The sequence below is a fragment of the Pelobates fuscus genome, chromosome 1 (assembly GCF_036172605.1).
Source record: "Pelobates fuscus isolate aPelFus1 chromosome 1, aPelFus1.pri, whole genome shotgun sequence".
Lineage (NCBI taxonomy): Eukaryota > Metazoa > Chordata > Amphibia > Anura > Pelobatidae > Pelobates > Pelobates fuscus.
The window spans coordinates 78,934,449-78,956,675 of record NC_086317.1 but is presented as its reverse complement, the minus strand read 5'-3'; the positions used below and the strand labels follow the sequence as shown (position 1 = coordinate 78,956,675).

General features: G+C 40.4%; 1 protein-coding gene across 1 annotated transcript in view; it reads left to right on the top strand.

Moving 5' to 3' along the window:
* The window catches only part of MYL10 (myosin light chain 10), a 53,700-nt gene extending 42,777 nt beyond the window's left edge, over positions 1-10,923 (top strand). The window contains exons 5-7 of the mRNA XM_063449905.1: positions 7,909-7,987; positions 8,736-8,784; positions 10,735-10,923. Coding sequence (XP_063305975.1) covers positions 7,909-7,987; positions 8,736-8,784; positions 10,735-10,839 — 233 coding nt within the window. The 3' untranslated portion in view covers positions 10,840-10,923. The remainder of the gene's footprint in view (positions 1-7,908; positions 7,988-8,735; positions 8,785-10,734) is intronic.
* Positions 10,924-22,227: the final 11,304 nt, after the last annotated feature.

Below are 22,227 nucleotides of genomic sequence, written 5' to 3'. Positions count from 1 at the left end.
CTGCCTTAACTGCAAGAAACTTCTAATTGCTGCCTGATTGAAAATCCAGATATCTTGAAAAAGCTACCACTAAGCTTTACTATTTCCAACAGTTGTTCTTTACTGTCTTTGTCTATAGTGACACGATTACTGCAATATTTTATATATTTTAATAGGCATCTCTAGAGCAATTAGAATGTCTTGTACTGCGAAACTGTAGTACCGTTAACACGTAAGTGTTGCCATGGAAGTAGTGGTAGTATGAAAGGCAGAATGCATGTGAGTTAATGTTTGTTTAAGTGAGGATATGTATGTCTATGACGGAAGGTGCTCATCAGGGTGTTTTGAGACCCTGGGGTCTCCCTCATGTTGGGGCAGACTTAATATCGCTGCAGCTGAGCGCAATCAGTGATATAATTGGATTTCAATGGCTATGTGAAATGCTCACTTTGAGCACTCCCCCACATAGCTCATGTGTCAGTATAGAGCACACTAATTGTGACCCCAGCTGACAGAGAGGACCTGCATGCATCAAAATATTGTGTTCCCTGATTTTAGCAGTTAGAAGGTTGGTAGCAGGCTCAGAATCACCCCGACTCAGTGGGATTGGTCAGCCATGGTGACTTGAGAGCTGCACATAGCGCACCTGTAAGCCCAGGCACGACTAATTGTGGCCTCAGCAGACAGAGGGAATGCTCAGGAAAAAGATCTAAGGATCCCTGGTACCAGCTGGGATTCAAACCTGCGGGTACTTTTATTGCATGACAGTCTGAGCTCTCAGCGGGCATTAAAACCCTCCACTGCATGACGGCATAGACCGTGGTTAAAGACACATTACTGTGAGTTTTCTTGCTGTGGAGCACTGTTGTACAGTAAGATACACCAACAATATGGAGCTCCTAGAAAAGAGGGACATTAGGACTGACAGCTGAGCCCTCTGACAGCTGAGACCAGCAAGTATTTTGTTTCTTTCTTACGGTACTTTTGATGCTGATTGGCTGACAAACAGCTATTTCAAATGGCTGTCAAGGAGCAATGCTTGACAGTGAATTGGCATGAAGAGATTTTAAATACTCGCTTAAGACAGCATCATCCAAGTATTTTTTTTTGTAAGTTAGATGAAGTAGATTTTCCTGTACTGTGTACTTAACATGAGTATAAGCTAGATTAAAGCACCCATATTAATTAATAGATACAACCCTTGGAGTCAAAAACAGTGTAAAGTGCAACTGGCAGAACAAAATGATCCTTAATTTGCAACACTGCACACCATTGTTAGAAGATAAGAGATCAAATCAAAGCCTGATTAAGACCGCTGGTCCTGGGCAGGATGCCAGATTGGGGCCCTCTACTGGAGCCCTGCTGTTGTGTGTGTGGTGACTCTGTGTTGTTTATGTGTGGGGGAGACTGTTGTGTGTTTTGGGAGCTGTGTGTGTGGAGGAGGCTGAAAACTGTATGGAGTGTTGCATGTGGTTACGGAATTTTGTGTGTGGAGGAATCTGAGTAGTATGTGTTTTTCTAAGGAGTTCCCTGTATGGCTTAGTGTTGTGTGTGTATATAGGGGGGATTTTTTTAAAAAGGTTTGCCCCCCTAATGCTTACTTTTGTCAGAAAAGGGGTAATCCATGGTGGTAAAGTGGAGACCATTTAGGGCAGAATAACCGATTGTCCAGTGGAGGCATGCTGGGAAGCAGGATCTCTGGTGGTCCATGGGGGAGCATTGTGGCCTTTCTTAATCACTGACAAAAGCCGAGAGACCACGAGAGACCACGAGGGATCTGCAAAGTACAAAAAAAATGTAAATGTTTATGAAATAACCCTATTTAAAGGGGATCCTGTCACTGGAAATTACACAATTGATTTACTTTTCATTAAATATATAAATATTTGGATGGATTCTGTTACTGGAAAAAAAGCCTTAACTTCTGGTTATTTAATAGCATTTCCCACATTGAAGCTTATAGGAATATAAACTATTCAATAAGTAGAGGTAAATGTACTCTGGTAATAGAATATAGCTCTCAATGTTCACTGGCAGAATAGGGCTGAGCTTATAACAATAATTAGTAGGGAGTCAGGATGAGGGCACTCATTTCCTGGATAGTGATAAATACAGCAGAGTGGATTTGAGCATTTATTTTTATTTTTCAGAACCTAGATAAAGGAGATAATTAAGCAGATTCCTAGAATTTCATAATGTTATAGTTCCCCTTGATGCTAAAAGCCAATTAGCATCAAAAGTGCTATTTAAGTTAGTTAAAGCTGTCTACACTGATCATCCACAATATTAAAACCACCCTCGTGCTGCCACAACAGCTCTGATGTGTCAAGGCATGGACTCAACAAGACCTCTGAATGTCTCCTGTGGTATCTGGCACTAAGGTGGGGCTTCCATGGATCGGATTTGTTGCTTCAGCGCATCCCACAGATACTCAATCGGATTATGATTTTGAGAATTTTGAGTCCAAGCCAACACCTTGAGCTCTGTAATGTCCTCAAAATATTCCTGAACAATTTTTGCAGTAGCCTGCTGAAAGAGGCACTGTCATCAGGGAGCACCAATTCCATGAAGTGGTGTACGTGGTCGGCATTAATCTCTAAGTGGTAAATGTCAAAGTAACATCCATATGAATGCCAAGACTGGTTTCCCAGCAGACAATTGCCCAGAGCATAATACTGCCTCTGTCGTCCTGCCTTTTTCCCATAGTGCATCCGGCTGCCATCTCTTGCCATCTACCGATCTAAAAGAAAAAAAAAACAAGAAAACCCTCTTCCATTGCTCCATGGTTCAGTTCTAACACTCACGCCCTCATTGAAGGCACTTTCAGCGGTGGACAGGGTTCACCATGGTCACTCTGACCAGTCTGCAGCATACACAGAAAACTGCTTGTGTGTTCTGACACATTTCTATCATGACCAACATGAAGTTTTTCAGCACTTTGAGCTACTGAAGCTCTTCTGCGTGATCAGACCAGACAGGCTAGCCTTTGACCCCCACATGCATCAATGTTCCTTTGAAATTGATGCCGGTTTACTGGTTTTCCTTCCTAGCACCACTTTTGGTAGGTACTAATCACTGCATACCAGGAACATTCCACAAGAGGTTCTGAACGAGTCGTTTAGCCATCACCATTTCTTGTCAAAGTCACACAGATCTTCTCATTTTTCCTGCTTCCAACAAATGCAATTCAAGAACTGACTGCTCACTTGTTGCTTAATATATCCCACCTCAGGTGCCATTGTATCAATATAATAAATGTTATTCAATTCACCTATTAGTGGTTTTAATGTTGTGTAATTTTTAGGTGGGATCAAGTCTGTATATTATACTATAGAGAATAACTTGTCAGGTAATCTTTGTTCAAATGTCAGAAGAGATGTTTGCCATTAATCTTCTTTTTTCCTTTTTTGACCTTTACCTCTGAAGAAGAATTCTGCAGACTCACTACCAAGATGATATCAAGCAGTAGTTTTTTCAGAGTGCATATAACCAGTAAACAAAGAAGTACAAATATATAATTTGAATATACTAAACAAATCCTAAAAAAAATTCTCCCCGTGCAGAAAATAAAAAGTAAAATTTTGTTTTGCGATAGATTGACTTCTGAATTCATTCTACTTGTCCTCTGGTGGTTTATGTTTCTATGACACTGCATTTATGTCAGTTCAATTATAATTTGCTTGTCATTACAAATGAAGTCCAGTAGTTCTAATGACATACTTGTAAAGTAATGTTAAGCTTAGCTCATGTTATATTACATTTTGCATGTGATGCTAAATTAGTCTAATGGCCTGACTGCTTATCGAAGCTCTTCTCTGGACTGTCATATGACCATGTTTTGTACAGTGATCTTAATCAAGATTAATTCATGTAATTAATAATGACACTGGAACTGTCAGGCTGGGGAGAATGGAAAGCTAGATAAGAAATGGCTTTCTGTAAACTGTCCCGTTGACAAATGAATTGTATCAGAATTATTGTGGGTATGCTAGCAATATATATTAGCTCTAAGAGCTTCTTATTTTTTATCTGCATAGACTTTTTTTTTTAAATTGTATATTTTATGTCTACATTATTTACACAGATTGTAACATTCTATTGCTTCTGATCGCTATTATGCTGTTTTTATTTTTAATGTACATTACTACAGTTCAAAAATCCTGATTTTAATAGTGATGTGCAGAGAATTTGCTTTTGTCAAGAAACATAGTCACATTTTGCTTTGTTTTGTAGAATTTTACATTATTTTTTTATTCCTCAGATAATAGATTAAAACAGAAAAATCATAAAAAAGCCAAATGAGATGTCAAGAATTGTTCTATTGAATGGGAAATGAATATAAGACTGATTCTAATAAAAACCCTCTTATTTCTACACCTTCCTACAGCTTCTGCTTGCTGCCTCCTGACAGGGTTGTAGACAAAAGTGAGAATTCAGGTGAATTTCAGATTTAAGTCCAACGTATCCAAACTGAAAGCATAGCTGGCTTAGATATGTTTTTAGACTTTGGCTTAAATTTGAAATCCACTTTAAGTAAAAAAAAAAAAACCCTGCTAGTCTCTGATCAGCCTAAAAAGGAATAAGGTTTTAAACTGCTCTATCAATTTGTTGATACGTTAGAAAGCACATAGAACGCTATCATGTCCTTCAACCGCAGTTAGGGAAAAGCTTGCTTTAGCAGAACACAATTTTATTGGGCGCTTTCCATACCAATATTTTGTAGGCTCAGTCAGGTGTAGCCTCTTTTCCCGAAGACCCAGACAATAGAACAAGTGCAAGAGTTGATCTTGGTGGACCTCCTTTTAGTGATCCAATGTTAGACTTCAACTCTCTCCCTGAGGAGATCCCAGTACTACACATGATGCATAGTAAACAGTCAGGGTTCAGCCTCGTTTCTCTTTAGAACCAGTAAATAGCACTCACATAATCACATAATCAAAGCTAGTCACTAAAGTAAGAATTCAAAGTAAATGTAACATTTTAGGCCAAAGTATCTCAATTGAATTAGAAAATGTTTCTGCATTTTATTTAAATTGAAATGTACTTTGAATTCTCACTTTAGTGATTAAACCTGAAGTTATTCAATAAAGTCTGATATAAACTATCTTTCTATGGTGATGACAAGTAGCATATGGGGTGCATACAAAGCCTCTATTCTGAGCAGATTAGGCTGTCTGTTGTTCTAATCCCCATTTGCCGGTTAAACATGAGCCTGCAAGTAGTTTACCTCTGGCTGCTTAGTGTACTTTTCCCAGCTCAGGTAACTGCATCAGTAGTATAGATTACTGATTACTATAATTATGGCTGTTTCAGAAAATTCTTGTTACTTACTTTTGGGTTTCCATATAACAAATAAGTCACGTTTAAGAGATCATTGGTAATCAACTAGGTGTTATATGGCAATTGATAGCCCTATTAGTATTAATACTTTATAGGTCTTGTTATCATGAACCTATTTCTTAAAGGGACACTCCAGGCACCCAGACCACTTCTGCCCATTGGAGTGGTCTGGGTGCCAACTCCCATCACCCTCTATCAGACAGCCACTAGAGGGACTTCCGTTTTCTTAAAACACAAAAAGTGTTTTAAGCGACGCTGGACGTCCTCACGCTATGCATGAGTACCTCCAGCGTCACCAGAATTCCTATATATAATGCTTTCCTATGGGGAGGTCTAATGCACGCACGTGCGGCCATTGCCACGCATGCACATTAGGTTTCCCGGCGGGGGAGGAGCATGGGCGGAGCCTGACCCAGTGCCAAGGGACATCGGCGCTGGATTCAGGTAAGTCACTGAAGGGGTTTTAACCCCTTCAACATGGGATGGGAGGTGGGAGGGAGAGGGGCACTGCAGTATCCTGCAGTGCCAGGAAAGCCGATATGTTTTCCTGGCACTGGAGAGTCCCTTTAACTGACACTTTGTATCCAGGATGTTCCCTGAGATTGAATACCATTTGATTGCCGACCAGCAGACTCCAGCGTGCACTCATTTGTCTGAGCAGATATAGTGTGGGCATCACATTGCTTGATGTGTTGGCTTTTTGCAGCTCAGTAATAGTTTTTATATCTATTAACTGTATTGGAACTCTGTCCTTTCCAAAATATATCTTGTTTTTTTATTTCCCATTGGTTAATGATGCTGTGTTTGGATAAGGAACACGTATTTAAAAAAATATATTTATGTTAAGTTTCTTTTACTTATCAATCAACATCGCTGCTTTGTATTCCCACATTTCTATTGTGGAGCTACTGACAAAGACTGATAGGGAAGGGTATGCTTATTTCAGAGCTTTGATTCCTATGAATTTTGCTGTGAAGGGAAGAGGTATAAATAACCGATAATGTTATCAAATGTTAATAAATGATTAGCAGAACATCTAAAGTGCACACGCTGCTCGAAATAACAAGTGTCTCAACCACCCAAAAATATATAATTAAACCAAAATATAAAGTGTGCGCAGTACTATGAACACCCACCAAACATTATGGTATACAGTTTAACCCCTTAAGGACACATGACATGTGTGACATGTCATGATTCCCTTTTATTCCAGAAGTTTGGTCCTTAAAGGGAAACTCCAGTGCCAGGAAAACGATCCGTTTTCCTGGCACTGGAGGGTCCCTCTCCCTCCCACCCCCCAACCCCGGTTACTGAAGGGGTGAAAACCCCTTCAGTCACTTACCTGAGGCAGCGGCGATGTCTCTCGCCGCTGTCTCCTCCTCCGCGACGCTCCTCCCTGTTCTTCCGTCGGCCGGTGGGCAAGACTGATCCCGCCCACCGGCCGAGGAGACCTAATGCGCATGCGCGCCAATGCCGCGCATGCGCATTACGTCTCCCCATAGGAAAGCATTGAAAACGAATTTCAATGCTTTCCTATAGGGATTTGAGTGACGCTGGAGGTCCTCACACAGCGTGAGGACGTCCAGCGACGCTCTAGCACAAGTTTCCTGTGCTATAGAGCAGGAAGTTCCCTCTAGTGGCTGTCTAACAGACAGCCACTAGAGGTGCAAATAACCCTGCAAGGTAATTATTGCAGTTTATAAAAAACTGCAATAATTACACTTGCAGGGTTAGGAGTAGTGGGAGTTGGCACCCAGACCACTCCAATGAGCAGAAGTCAGCTGGGTGCCTGGAGTGTCCCTTTAAGGGGTTAATGTAAAAATGAATTTACTTCCCCTTTAAATTTTCTCATGTAGACATAAAGCATACACAGATTCCAATCTTAAAAGAAAAGGAAAAAAAATACACAGCGTAATACTGTAATGTAGACAAATGCATAATTTAGTAAATAGGACCACTCACATGTACTAGAGCCATAATCAGGCTCTATAGAATATGCTCCAAGGTACCCTCTCCAAGGGCTCTGGATAAAAGAGGAGTCTCCAACACATAAGACAATAATCAATAAATCATTATTAAAAACAATATTAAAAAGGGCAAGGAAAACCAAAAATGAATAACAAATGGTGAAGTAAAGTGAATACTTTTCACCAATAATAAGGTTTCCAAAAGCACAACCTTATTTTACCTTACACTGTATACCGCTATGTTCGGTGGGTGTTTATAGCACTGTGCACACTTTATATGTTGGTTTAAAGGGAGGAGCTAGCTTACTGGTTAATGCTACCATCTTGATTGATATGGAAAAGCACGGAGCATTATTCCTTATTCCAGCTGTGGAATACTTAACAAGGCCAGGGAATAGAATATTAAGGATGATACATGTCTTATTGAATCACGTCATCTTTCAATATCTGTTTTCTTCAAACTAGCTTACAAGAGAATTTATAGATGAAGCAAGATGCACACGCCACAACTAATACAATCCCGACGACAGACTATTGGTTAAATATGCTATTGGTTTACATTGTATTTGAAATCCTGAAAATGAATACAGATGTTTTATGAATTAAAATGTGTGTACTCTAGGCACCGACCCAGAAGAAACTATTCTGAATGCTTTCAAGATTTTTGACCCAGATGCAAAAGGCCATATAAAAGCAGATTAGTAAGTTTATATATTTTTTTTTATTGTATTACTTCAATAGCTCAAACAGTTCTTTATCTGTCATTGGTTTCACTCACTTAAAAACCATGTTTAATATTCTGCAAAGCTGTTCGCTGTTAGTAAGAGATCCTTAATGTTCATGTGTCCACATGAGGCTTAAAAAGGACCGATCTGTTCAGTTATAGGCTGCAAAAATAACAAAGAAATGTCATCTAGATTTTATGTTTATGTACTGTGTGTGTGTGTGTGTGTGTGTGTGTACATGTAAACAGTATATTCTTAAAGATTCTCATCCTTTATGTGTAAATCACTGCTGCCTCCCACGTCCTATCTTCCACTTATTCAACAGACGGACACCTCATACGTTTGCGCATACACACACACTTCACCCATGCACACACTCTTGCACCATATACACGTATCATCATCTTGCACTGCAAAAAGCCCCAGGAGGAAGGATTTCTCCTTCAATTGAAAGGTGCCAAATATGTCATTGCTAATTTAGTGTCACTTTACCCCACTCCCTCTAGCATGTAAGCTCATTGAGCAGGGCCCTCAACCCCTCTGTTCCTGTGTGTCCAACTTGTCTGGTTACAACTACATGTCTGTTCGTCCACCCATTGTACAGCGCTGCGGAATTTGTTGGCGCTCTATAAATAATAACATAATAATAATTAAACTTGTTAATCAGAACGTAAACCCCCTGTATATTTCTTTACTTATATTTGAATATATGTTTGTTCAACAGTATCAGAGAAATGCTATCGACTCAAGCAGACAGATTTAATCAAGAAGAGGTAAATATGCTTTCTTGGTTTTCTGGGACAGTCGGAATGCATGAATACTATTGTTTTTTTGGAATAAATTAGTTATTTCAACCTGTCACCATATTAGCGCTAAAGTTTACCAAATTAACCCGTTAAGGACCAAACTTCTGGAATAAAAGGGAATCATGACATGTCACACATGGCATGTGTCCTTAAGGGGTTAAGTAAAATGGTTGAATATTCTGGTCCACCTTTTTAAATTAAAAATTAATAATCAAAAGTAGCCATTTAGAAAAAAAAATTACTCTAACAACATGGCTGAATGGTATTTCATTAAAAAAAAAAAAGAAAAAGAAAATACCCCACAAATAACCAGTGGTTTAACTTTCAACAGCAAATCAGTATTTTGCCATTTAGAGCAATTTGATTAGTTTGATTGCAATATAATTCACTATATTTACGTTTTTTTTATGCCGGATTACTAAAACTCAAATTATACTGAATTTGTACAAAACTAAATATAACCAAACCATCCAGATTTTCCCACATGAAAGCACGAACTCATGAGAACAAGAGAACGTGTGCATGCGCACGAGAACATGCCAAGGCGAGCGAGTGTAACACGCGGGAAGGGGAGTAGTGGGAGCTGATGCACTATAGCAAGGACAGGCAGAAGCGGAGCAGAGCACTTGTAAAATAGGAGAAAGAAAAGTTTTAGGCAGGAGAAGGAGAGAATTGTTGTTGGCTAATAATAATAATAAGTGGGCTAACTAGCTCAGCCTTACTTTTGGACATTGCCATAAGAAAGGTAAAAGAAAAGCATTAAGGAAAAGATCAAAAAAATAAAATTAAAAAAGGGAAGAAACATAGAAAAAATGGGATAAAATAAAGGAGGAGAGAAAGCAGTGTTTCGAGTGGCTCATGTTTTGGCAAGTTAAGTTTTGTTATCTTATAAAATAAAAGAAAGAAAGAAGGAAATAAGTAAAGGAAGAAGGAGACAATAAAGAGAAAGGGAAAAAGAGACCCTGATATATTGATATAATATAAGGAAGGTAAAGAAGAAGAAGGCAGGAAAAGTAGCCAAAAAAAATGGGAATTTCTTTTTATGGTGACACGTAATACAAATTGGCAGTTAATACAGCTTTGTTTTTGGTGTTTGTAATAAAAGGGGGGAAGATGAGGGGGGGGGGAGCACTGTGTGGAGTGCAGATCAAAACATGGTAAGAGTAAAAGTAGTTGTTAAATTGTGCAACAAATTTAGAACCCACGTCTGGAAAAAGGAATATGCTCGTGGCTATTTACCAGAGTATCTGAAGAAACTTGCGCTAAAAAGTTTGAGTTGCTGCAGCACTGGTGGGCGGTAAGGAAATGTTACCATCAAGAAAGATTCATTAGTGGGCGGTAGGTATAAAAAGGTTGACTACCCCTGCTTTAAACTGTAACATTCGGCTTCTCCACCTGAAGTAGACCGGATGCAATGCAGGCTACCCAGTGGGACCCTGCTAAGTTGTAAAACTATGCAAAAACATTCTGACATCTTAAAATGGAACAGCGCCAGGGCACTCTTGGCACCATAACCACTACAGCAGGTTGTGGAAATTCATGGAGCTTAAATAGTTCCTTTAAAGGCAACCTGGCATGGTCTTAGGTCTCCTTTAAGAATAGAATATCTGATTATAAGCACTCGTTGGGGCAACACAGTAACATGATAAAGCCAAATACAGATTTCTGTGAGTAGATCCATTTTAGGGAATGCACTTGTAGTTCTCATTAATAGATCACAAAATAGATATCTTGGTCACTAACCTGCTGCCAGATAGGGATTAGCGATGTAATTTTTGCAATAGCATGGCTACACATGTGCACCACATTGCATTGCACAACATGAAATATATCAAAATTATATGAAAAAAATGAACACAATTTTACTTTATTGAATTCGGATGCAAGCTTTTTTTATGTCTAATGTTTGTTTTGTAGATCAGCCAGATGTTTAATGCCTTCCCTCCAGATGTGGCTGGCAACCTCGATTATAAGAATTTATGTTACATTATCACCCACGGTGAGGAGAAAGATCAGGAGTAAGAAGATCCCTTGATGGTTTGCGGAAGGTTCTAGATTTGTTTTAACTTCACAAATGATAAATAAATCCTCACGTGTTGGAATTTGTGTTAGTTCTATTGTAGATTATTTCATGTTCCTATAGATGAAACTTATTGTTTCATGAAAAAAAAAACCAAAATGATTCAAAGAGTATTTTACCTACAAGTGAATAAAGTCTTACTGACTTGAAAATGAATTGGCATTAAACTTTGTGAATAAAGCAAAGTGGCTCTACCCAAACAAAATTGTCAGACTATAACTGGATAACAGTACATTTAAAATGTGTAAGAAGAGAGAGAGAGGCTCAGTTGGTGAACCACTGTTTATTGACCCTATCTCCAGTATCTACGAAATGAAACAAACAGCTAACCATGGCTATCTGTGCCTTTATTCAGTCAACAAAACAAGGTGAACCAGCGATATATTTCAAGTCAGGCGTATCCTGGAAAACAGTCGATTGATGACATAGGGGTGAGATAAATTGAAACAAATATGGCATAGGATCATCCAGGAGCTCTTGTTCCTTCTATGAGGTCCATAGTCAGCCCACTTTTGCTCATAGGCTATCTAGGTATCCTTGAGGTTATGAGACATTTTTTCTGGCATATTATTGGAATCAGATGTTGCAATTATAGTAGACAGTGAAGGTACAGAAACAGAATTCCGGTTTTGCATTCTTATTATTATTATTGCCATTTATATAGCGCCAACAGATTCCGCAGCGCTTTACAATATTATAAGAGGTGGGATTTAACTATAAATAGGACAATTACAAGAAAACTTACAGGAACAATAGGTTGAAGAGGACCCTGCTTAAACAAGCTTACAGTCTATAGGAGGTGGGGTATAACACACATTAGGACAGGAAATAGCAACCAAATAAGGTGGTAGTGAAGCAGAGAGTAGAGTTCTGCCCTTTAGGAGAGAGCAAGAGACAGGTATGTAAGGTAGAGGTTACTCTGGGAGGCCATAAGCTTTCCTAAAGAGATTGGTTTTAAGGCACTTCTTAAAAGATGCAAGACTAGGGGATAGTCTGATGGCGGAGCAAGCAATTCCATAGGAAGGGAGCCGCCCGTGAGAAGTCCTGCTAGCGTGAATTGGTCGTACGGGTGCAAGCAGCGGACAGGAGAAGGTCACGGGCAGAGCGGAGAGACCGAGAAGGGGCATACTGTGATGAAATATAAGAGGGGCTAAAATTGTTCAGTGCCTTACAGGTATGAGTTAGCACTTTGAATTGGCTCCTATATGATACAAGAAGCCAATGTAAGGACTGACAGAGGGATGAGGTGTGAAAGGACCGACAAGAGAGGAAAATCAGTCTGGAGGCAGCATTCATTACAGACTGTAGAGGGTCAATATGGCTTTTGGGAAGACCAATTAGGAGAGGGTTACAATAATTCATGCTCCTTGGAAGTGTTTTGCATAAGAAAGGGGCGGATGCAGGCTATGCTTTTAAGATGGAATCTACAGGATTTGGCAACATACTGGATGTGAGGCTCAAAGGTGAGGCCAGAGTCAAGTATGATGCCAAGACAGCGCACTTGCAAGGATGGACTTAAGTGGATACCACTAAGTTAAAGGGAGAGCGAAAGAGGAGGATCAGTATTAGGAGGAGGAAAGACAAGGAGCTTAGTTTTAGAGAGATTGAGTTTCAGAAAACAGGAGGACATCCAGTCAGAGATGGAAGATAGGCAAGCAGTGACACGTTGCAGGACGACAGGGGAGAGGTCCGGGGAGGAGAGATATATCTGGGTGTCATCAGTGTACAGGTGGTAGTGGAATCCATCTGGTGTCAGCTTATGTATGTGCCAGCCTAATCAGCCCTTGCATGTGCAGGGCTCCTGCCTATGAGGGCACTGTGAGGTTTCGCCATTTGTGAGCAAAAATACAAACTACTAAATGAAACTATCTATGAACACAAACAAAATCAGGGATTTTCTCAGGAGGAGTTTCTCGGGAATGTTCTCTGTGCAGTCATGGTGTTACTGGCTGTGAGTTCATCGCTCTCGGGATAAAGGGTGTCATGGAAGCGGGGTCCCAGGAGTTCGCTAGTGCACTGGAGGTTGAAGGTGCGTTCGGGTGCAGCAGTCCCAAAGCTCCCAGAAAAAGCTGAGCTTCTCCCATATTTGGTAGTGTATGCACAATTCCGTTTTGAGTCACTGCTAAGGGGCCATTTGTTCCACATTGGTAGGCAATTCCAGCAGTTCTCAGCTGGGTCATAACTGGGCAAAAGCTCTTACGCATCAAGAGGGTGGCCCTCGTAAGGTCCTGGTAGAATGTTAGAGTTAAGTTCTCAAATTTGAGCGGTGCCTTGTCCTTCAGTGCCGACATAATTTAGAGTTTGTCCAGCAGGGTGATGCATCTTAGGATGACGTCCCGCACCAATGATGTCGTGTGGTGAGTAGGGCTTGGGAGACGGTATACACTGTCTATATTCATTTTTTTGGCCACAGTGTGAGGCAGGATAGTAGCCAGCATTTTTCCAATGTAGTGCGGCAGCTCTTCTGCGGTAAGCCGGGGGGATGCCCCTTATCTTGATATGCATGCGTCTCTGACGGTCTTCGAGTGTTGTGAGTCTGAGTGACAGGGTTTGGGGTTTGGAGTGCTAGTATGGAGTTATCCATGTTGGCTAAGTGGTTTTGTACTTCCATAACCTCTTCCTCAGTAACTCAAACTCTCTCAGTGACTGTCTGGACCTCTGTTTTAAGTAGTGCAGAGTCCGCCGCCAGTAGTTTGTGGATGTCCGCCAGTAGGAGTTTTAAGTCCCGCTTAGTGGTGGGTGCTGAATCGTCTGACAGCTCTCGCAGCTCAGCTTGAGGAATTGGTGAGGTTTGTGAGCCTTCAGGTCTGTCATGGCCTGTTGCTGTGCCTGTTTCCCTGACATGCAGGTCTTCCGCGGGAGTGTGTCCAGGTTGAGCGGGCCTTTGCAAAATGGCTCCTATGTCCTGTCCCTTCGCCGGGGTTTGGGGCTTCTGAGAGCGCTGGCCCTTGCCAGGCATTGATGCTGGTGAGGCTGGTGGTGACTGGGATTGTGGGTTTTCAGCTTCGTTTGTGGCAATGCCTCCCATGATATCTTCCAGGCTTTGGAGTGTGCATTAGGCCCCAGGCCTGGGCTTTCTCCGTGATGATTTTGGTGCCTGAAAGAAAGGCATCGATCGGTTCCTCTTGCCCCTCTGATTCTGGCTAGGTAAGTGTGGTGGTTGGATTGAGCTCAAATTGACTGATATCAGTAGGATTACGTTAGAAAATGAGGAGCTTTTGGAAATGGCATCCGATCAGGTCAGTGGACAACTCCGCACCCCTCCCCTCCCACCCCCGACAAATTAATTTTCTTAATTAATTCCTACTCTTTTACTTTTCTTTCTTCAGTTGAACTTTAGGTAAATTTATATGGTCTTGTTATTGTCTATTTAGTTGCTTTACCAGGCACAGGCTTATTTTTTGGAATATTGTACATTTATTTGGATTACATACCCAACGGAACCGGAAAATATGGGTTGTATTAAACTATGATAAAACAATAGAAGAAAACAATTAATCTCCAGAACTATGACGGCCAACTTTCCATCTTGCTGGAAATATTTATCCGTTCACTTTGAAAAGAAAACAGTAAGACCGTCTCGAACCAACACAAAAGGAAGGTTTTGATTTTCCAATTAAACTACAAGATCACCACATCAAATAGTAATGTTCTCTCCAAATATAATATAGTCGTGTAATGACTGTGATCACTATGTGGTATGTGCACTAAATACACATGTGAGCCATTGAACTAAAGAACAAAGCATAATAAACACAAAACAAAACAAGTTTCTTGTTAACCCTTTGGATTTTTTTGTTACAAATTACTAATCTCTGCTCCTTTGTAGGAAACCAAAACAATCAAAATAAAAATGGTCAAAATATTTACATGTTTATTCACTGTTTAAGTCCAGTTAAACAAAATGGAGTGATAGTTGCCAGATTTTTACCAAATTTCCTTTTTGGATATTTGCTAAAGGCGTATAGAAGGTAAAGAAATGTATATGCACTGAATGAGCACCTCTGATTTGGAACACTCTGGTGTGAGACAGAAAATCAGCAATTCATAGGAATGAGTCCCATTCAAAGTGTAAGATTCTCATATCCATCAAATTCCAAAAATTCTTTTGATTACCTCCAATCTGTTCTAATGTCCGTCACAATTGCAAAATAAACTGACCTGATCTTTGCAGGTGAATGTACAAAAATCTGCAATAATTTACTAAAATCTCCAAGAGGTAAATAATAACAAGATAAAGCAGACAAACAATACAGCAAAAAAGGTAACAGTGAAGATTGACGTTAAGCTCAGTTTTAAGTCAATAATGATTTCTACATTCCACGGCAAGCATGTCAAACTTGCGGCCCACAATGGATATTTTTGCAGCCCGGTCAGCCGCGAGTTTGCCATGCTTATTAAAGCAGGGTATGCACCTGCTCGTCCCACATTGCAGTTGCCTACTCTACCAAAATTACCCTGCTCCTCACTGCTCCCTGGCGCGTGCCCTCTGTAGTGATGCCGGGTGCTGGAATATGACGTCATTATGGCACCCGGCATCACTAAACTGCACGCATGAGGGAGAAGATGGGGAAAGGCCCCACACCAACTCCCAAAGGTAGGGAGTAATAAGTAAAATTATATGAGTGTGTGCAGGAATGTGTAAATGTGTGTGTGTCTGTCAGTAAGTGTTTGTCTGTCAGTGTGTGTGTGTGTGTGTGTGAGTGTGTGTGTCTGTGTGTGTATGTGTCTGTCCATGTGTGTGTGTGTGTGTCTGTCAGTCAGTGTGTGTGTCTGTCAGTCAGTCTGTGTCTGTCAGTGTGTGTGTGTCTTTCAGAGAGTGTGTGTGTGTGTGTCTGTCAGTGTGTGTTGGTCAATGTTGCGATGGCCGCGACTGGACAGTGGAGACCTTGAGGTGGACGGAGGCACGCAAAGCCATGTCACATTCTGACATGACGTCAATGTGCTCCACCTTCACAGGTTTTCAAGGAGTAGGGGGAGGATCTGTTTGGCACAGGAGGCGGACGGCACCATTTGGGGTATACCAGAGGCTGGTCTCTGGAGTCGCATATTGGCAGCGGCACTGTGAGTGGAGTCTGCTTGTTGGCTAATATTTTTAGTTTTTTTTAAACAAGGGCTGGGGTTAGTAGAGGGGGATGCTGGTATTTAGTATAGAGGGGGGTACTGGGATTTAGTATAGAGGGGAGTGCTGGTATTTAGTATAGAGGGGGGGACTGGAATTTAGTATAAAGGGGGGACTATGAATTATTACAGAGGGAGGACTGGGATTTAGTACAGAGGGGGGGGGGCACTGGGGTTTAGTAGAGGGGGTGTTTTTTTTTATACTGTACTTTTCAAACCAAACCTACGATTCTATGAAAATTTAAGGTTTTGTTTTTTTTGCGGCCACATAACCTTAAACCTTGTTTATGTGGCCCGTGCTAGCCTTTGAGCTTGACATGCTTGTTCCACGGCATTTACTGGTAGAATAAGGTTCTTTATAGGTTCCATATACAAATATATACAGGGTCTGTACAAACCGTTGGGTACAAACCTGTTCTTTAGTTGGAATATACAGAAAAGAGGTCACACATTGAGACTGGAAGAAAGGAGATTTAGTCTAAGACACATAAGAGGGTTTTTACAGTAAGAACAATAACATAGTTACATAGTTAGATAGCTGAAAAGAGACTTGCGTCCATCAAGTTCAGCCTTCCTCACACCTGTTTTTTGCTGTTGATCCAAAAGAAAAAAACAAAAAAAAAAAAAAACCCAGTTTGAAGCACAATTTTGCAACAAGCTAGGACAAAAAATTCCTTCTTGACCCCAGAATGGCAGTCAGATTTATCCTTGAATCAAGCAGTTATTACCCTACATTGAAAGATTATATCCTTGAATATTCTGTCTTTGCAAGTATGCATCTAGTAGCTGTTTGAACATCTGTATGGACTCTGATAAAACCACTTCTTCAGGCAGAGAATTCCACATCCTGATTGTTCTTACAGTAAAAAACCCTTTCCTTTGCCTTAGACGAAATCTTCTTTCTTCCAGTCTAAACGCATGGCCTCGTGTCCTATGTAAAGTCCGGTTTGTGAATAGATTTCCACACAATGGTTTGTATTGGCCCCGAATATATTTGTATAATGTTATCATATCCCCTCTCAGGCGACGTTTTTCTAAACTAAATAGGTTTAAATTTGTTAACCTTTCTTCATAGCTGATATGTTCCATTCCTTTTATTAATTTTGTAGCCCGCCTCTGCACTTTTTCTAGTGCCATGATATCCTTCTTTAGAACAGGTGCCCAAAATTGCACAGCATATTCAATATGTGGTCTTACCAGTGATTTATAGAGAGGCAAAATGATATTCTCGTCCCGAGAATGAATTCCCTTTTTCATGCATGACAATACCTTACTGGCCTTGGCCACTGCTGATTGACATTGCACATTGTTGCATAGTTTGTTGTCTATAACAATTCCCAAGTCCTTTTCGTGTGTTGTTATCCCTAATTCGCTTCCATTAAGGGTATACGTTGCTTGTGTATTCTTTACGCCGAAGTGCATAACTTTGCATTTTTCAACATTAAATTTCATCTGCCATTTGAGTGCCCAGTCCTCCAGTCTATCTAAATCCTTCTGCAGCAAAGTAATATCTTGCTCACATTGTATTGTTTTACAAAGTTTTGTGTCATCTGCAAACACTGAAACATGACTTTCAATGCTGTCTTCAAGATCATTTATAAAAATGTTAAATATAAGGATGTGGACTTCAATTCCTGAAGAGGTGGTTTTATCAGAATCTGTACAGATTAATATTTGCAAAAACTTAGTATTCATGGATATAATTTTTAATATCTGGGATAACAGCTTCTTGATCCAAGCAGAAATTTTACTGCCATTCTGGGATAAAGAAGGATTGTTTCCTTGTTTGTAGCAAAATTGGAAAGCACCTCAAACTGTTTTTGCCTTTTTTTACATCAACAGCAAAAACAAATGTGAGACAGGATGAACATGATGGACACATGTCTCTTTTCAGTATATGTAACTATAGGTTGCTTATATTTTTGGGTAATAGTAGCGGATGAATACATACACTGAGAAGATACAGATTTATTATAGACTTTTAAAACTATATTTACACTGCATCAACTCTAATATTATTGTGTTTTATGTTCACTTTTTTGTTCTACATAGTCTGCAGTCAATGACTGGAACGTGTTAGGAAAGACACTGGTTCAGACCTTTCCATGACATACATTTTGTTTGCATTATATGTATTGGAAGCTGATGCATTATTTATTGGTCCATACTTCAGGCATACGTGATCTTCCATACTGTAGATGATCATGCATCCCTCTTGTTAGGTTCAGTTACCTATAACTGTTATCTCCATGATAATCTATAGCTAAGAGTTTTTAGGGTAGAAGTTGCTCTGCAACAAACCACGTGAGCCATCTCCTGCAACTGGGCTCCATACTAGGACCTGACCATTGTGCTCCCTTAAATATTACATTTATTATTATTACTACTACAAAGTTGCTGGACAACCTATAGTGTGTGTGTATTCAGATTATTATTATTAAACTACTTTTTAAAAATGCCTATAAAAACCAAACCGCTAGTCGAAAACTCATGACACTTGGCAAAATTGTAAAGTCCTGTGGTGCAGTATATCCTTTGAAACTTTATTTTTATTATTGATAATTAAATAGTGCCAGTTGATTCTGCAACGCTTGCAATATTATAAAGGGAGGCATGAAACAAAACTACAGCACATTGTGATAGGAATGTGATAGGATCTGCTCAAAGGAGCTTACAATCTAGAGGAGGTGAGATATAAAAACACAATAATAAGACTAGCGTGGAGGATAGCAACCAGGTGACATGGCGGTAAGGTACATAGGAGTAAAGTGAAGTGGAGAGGGTAAGAGATAGGTTTGAGGAATGACAGTTGCCCTTCAAGGCCATATACTATTCTGAAGAGGTGGGTTTTAATAGACTTCTTAAAACGAATTGTAGACTAGAGAAGAATCTGATGGGAGAAGGCACGTTGTTTCAAAGGAGTGGAGCTACCGAAGTCCTGAAAGCACTAGTTAGCAGTATGGATACAAGCAGTAGACAGGAAAACGCCACTGATCTGAGCAGAGTGACTAAGAAGGGTAGAAGAAGTAAAGAAATGTAGTGGTGGTAGAGTTATTGAGAGCAGGGGCGTATTAGCCGCGAGGCAAACAAGGCATTTGCCTTGGGCGGCATTTTCCAGGGGGCGGCAAAAAAAGCCGCCCCCAAATGCCCAAGGCAAATGTCTTGTTAGCCTTGCGGCTAACAGACATGCCGGCGGGCTGCTGGGCGATCGGGCGGCACTGCCTGGCTGGCGGCCGGCCGGTCGGCGAGGGAGCACTTCCCCTGAGCTGTCTGCTCAGCTCCCTCGCCAGCCGCAGAGTGAGGCTGGGAGGCGGAGCCGGAATATGACGTCATATTCCGGCTCCCAGCCTCACTCTGAGGCGCGCGAGGGAGCTGAGCAGACAGCTCAGGGGAAGTGTTAAAAATAAATTTAAAAAAATGTGTTAAAAATAAATTTAAAAAAATGTGTTAAAAAAAAATTAAAAAAAAATGTGTTAAAAATAAATTAAAAAAAAATGTGTTAATGTGGGTGGGTGAGTGTGTCTGTGTCTGTTAGTGTGTGTGTCTGTTAGTGTGTGTGTCTGTTAGTTTGTGTGTGTCAGTGTGTGTGTCTGTTAGTGTTTCTGTCTGTGTCTGTTAGTGTGTGTGTGTCTGTTAGTGAGTAACATGTACAGTGGTACACAAAAGAAGAGAAGTTGTGGTTAAATCATAGCGTACATTTATTTGGGGTTCAGCCCTCAATATTGTCATTGAAGATTATTTATGCCTTTATCATTAGAGGGCGTGTAGACCTGTGTCTTATCTTCTCAACCCACTATGTAGGGCTGGTGGGGTTGAGATGGTGGATACAGTGGGATGGGGAGAGGGGGGGTTTCGGGCTTGTGGGTGAACTGGGGGGGGGAGTATCTCCAGAGTGGTGTTTGATTTCAGTGTTCTTAGCTGGCCAGTACAGGGGGTCACAGTGGTCATACTGCAGTTCGTACTTGGTGGTTGGGGCTAGCGCCTTGTGTAGTGTATTCATTAGGTTGTCCCCTGAGTTGCCCCAAGTACTCCTTCTACTTATTGTGCGGAGGTCTTGTAGGCTGTCTGTCATGGAGGGGGTCACTGTGGTGATTTCTTTATACTTGCTGTTTATTGTTTGAGTATGGTTGTTAAGTTTCTGAAGATGTGCCTTCCCCCCCGCTGCCATATATTAGGCCCTCTATGGTGGAAGGTGCGGTGAGGGGGAAGTGAGGGTAGGGGAGGAGTAAGGGAAGGGGAGGGCGGAAGGTGATGTGGGAGGAAGATGCCTCTGCCTCCGTGGCGGACCTAGTTGGTGCGCACACAGCCTTCCCCCGGCCTCTTTTATTCATTCCGTAATTGTGTGTTTTCAGTCAGTGTAAGTGTTAATATTTTGAATTCCTATCAGGTACAGGAAGCCGATGTAATGATAGACACAGGGGGGACATGTGAGAAGAGCATCGTAAAGGAAAAATAAGCCTGGCAGCAGCATTCTTTAGAGGATATTTTTTTTGGGGGGGGGGGGGGAGGGGGAACCAATTAGGAGAGAGTTAGAATATTTAGAGGGCAACTTACCTTGGTCAGGTCAGGGGGCCAAGTCAGGGGGGCAGTGCCTCAGCATTTTTAAACTGTGGGCCATTAAGCTTGTAAAAGTGGTTTGTGGAGGAAACATAGATTGGAAGGAAAGAGAGTGAAATGGACTTTGGAAGCTAAGAGATAAAAGAAGAAACAAGAAAGGGTGTATTTGCTAATTTTAATAAAATATAACGAGGAGTCGAATTGTTGAGGACATTATAAGTTAGTGTCAGTAATTTTTATTGGACTCTAAAGGGGAAAGATTATGTGAGGATTGGCAAAAGGGTGAGGTGTAAGGGTAGCAATAAGTCAGGAAGGTAAGTCTGGCAGTGCTATTCTTTAGAGATTGATTCGTTTTCCCCAAAAAGTGATAAGTGTGACACACAAAATTCTTTGTAGGTTCATTTAGATTTATCTGAACTGCAGAAGGTTTTTTTTTTGTTTTTTTTCTCTTCCAACCAATCTAAAGTCACATGATAAACTAGTACATAAATCACAACTAAAATACCAAACTTGTGGGAAATGTAAAAAAATGACCTCAAATAATCATAGCTGCACAGATGTGAAAGATCTTTAACTCTAAATCATCAGAGTAATAAATTATAGTTTCTGGTTCATGTTTTGCAAAACGTTTGGTCATAGGAGCTTATTTGCAAGGCTCTATAAAAAGCAATGAAAATTGGTCTTGCGTCATTTATGAATTACGACTTAGGTATTTGGAAATGTCAGCATAAATATTGAAAACACATCTGAAACTTGTTATGTGAACTCTGGTCTGCTATTTTAGCCAGCAACACATCTTGGGATACAATGTATAATAAAATGTCAATGAAAAATATTAATAAATTATTTGAAAACAAATATTTTCTCAAAAATATTTCCGCTACTCAATTTCATTACCCATAAATATTTGGTGCAGATTGGAAGCAGTGACCAAATGTATTTATTTGATGTTAAAATATGGTGCACAAGAGAGAGCATGACACCACTATAGATTTACGAGTTTATGTGTTAGTGATTTCCACAGCTTTGCCGTTTATGGAAGACTGACATTTACAGTGCCAAATTTATCATAATACAAGATATATAGAAAATTGAAATAGTGACTTAAGAAGCAGCCTTGGCTTGCAGATCTGTGGAGCCAGTAATAAGTATCTTGTGGAGATCTACATTGTCACTCCAGATACAAACTGATCTTTGGGGTGACGGAATAAGTTAACCTGTCATCAAAATATCAAGTGGGTTAAACTAGATACAGAAACTAACGAGCCAGGGGCTCTGGATGACCTGTTCTACAGAAAACCACTGGATGGTTGGCAAATGTTTACAGGGGTCCTAATTCGTACAAGACTATATCCAAGGGCTTGTACATCAGGGGGTACACAGTCCAGCAGTCAGTGTAACAATCTGCAATATTAACCAGAATTCTGCACTGCTACTATGAGGACTAAGAGGGCTTAGTGTGTATGGATGTATTGAATTCTTGTTCTGAATACAGCCCCTCAATGGATTTTGCCACTTAATTAAAAGTATTTAGCTGAGTATGATACAAAGGAATATGGGGAAAGTTATAGAAACGTTTACTTATTTAGAGACATGGGAACTTAGGGATATTGAGATCACAAGAGATATAAAGATTTAGTGAACATCAGCAC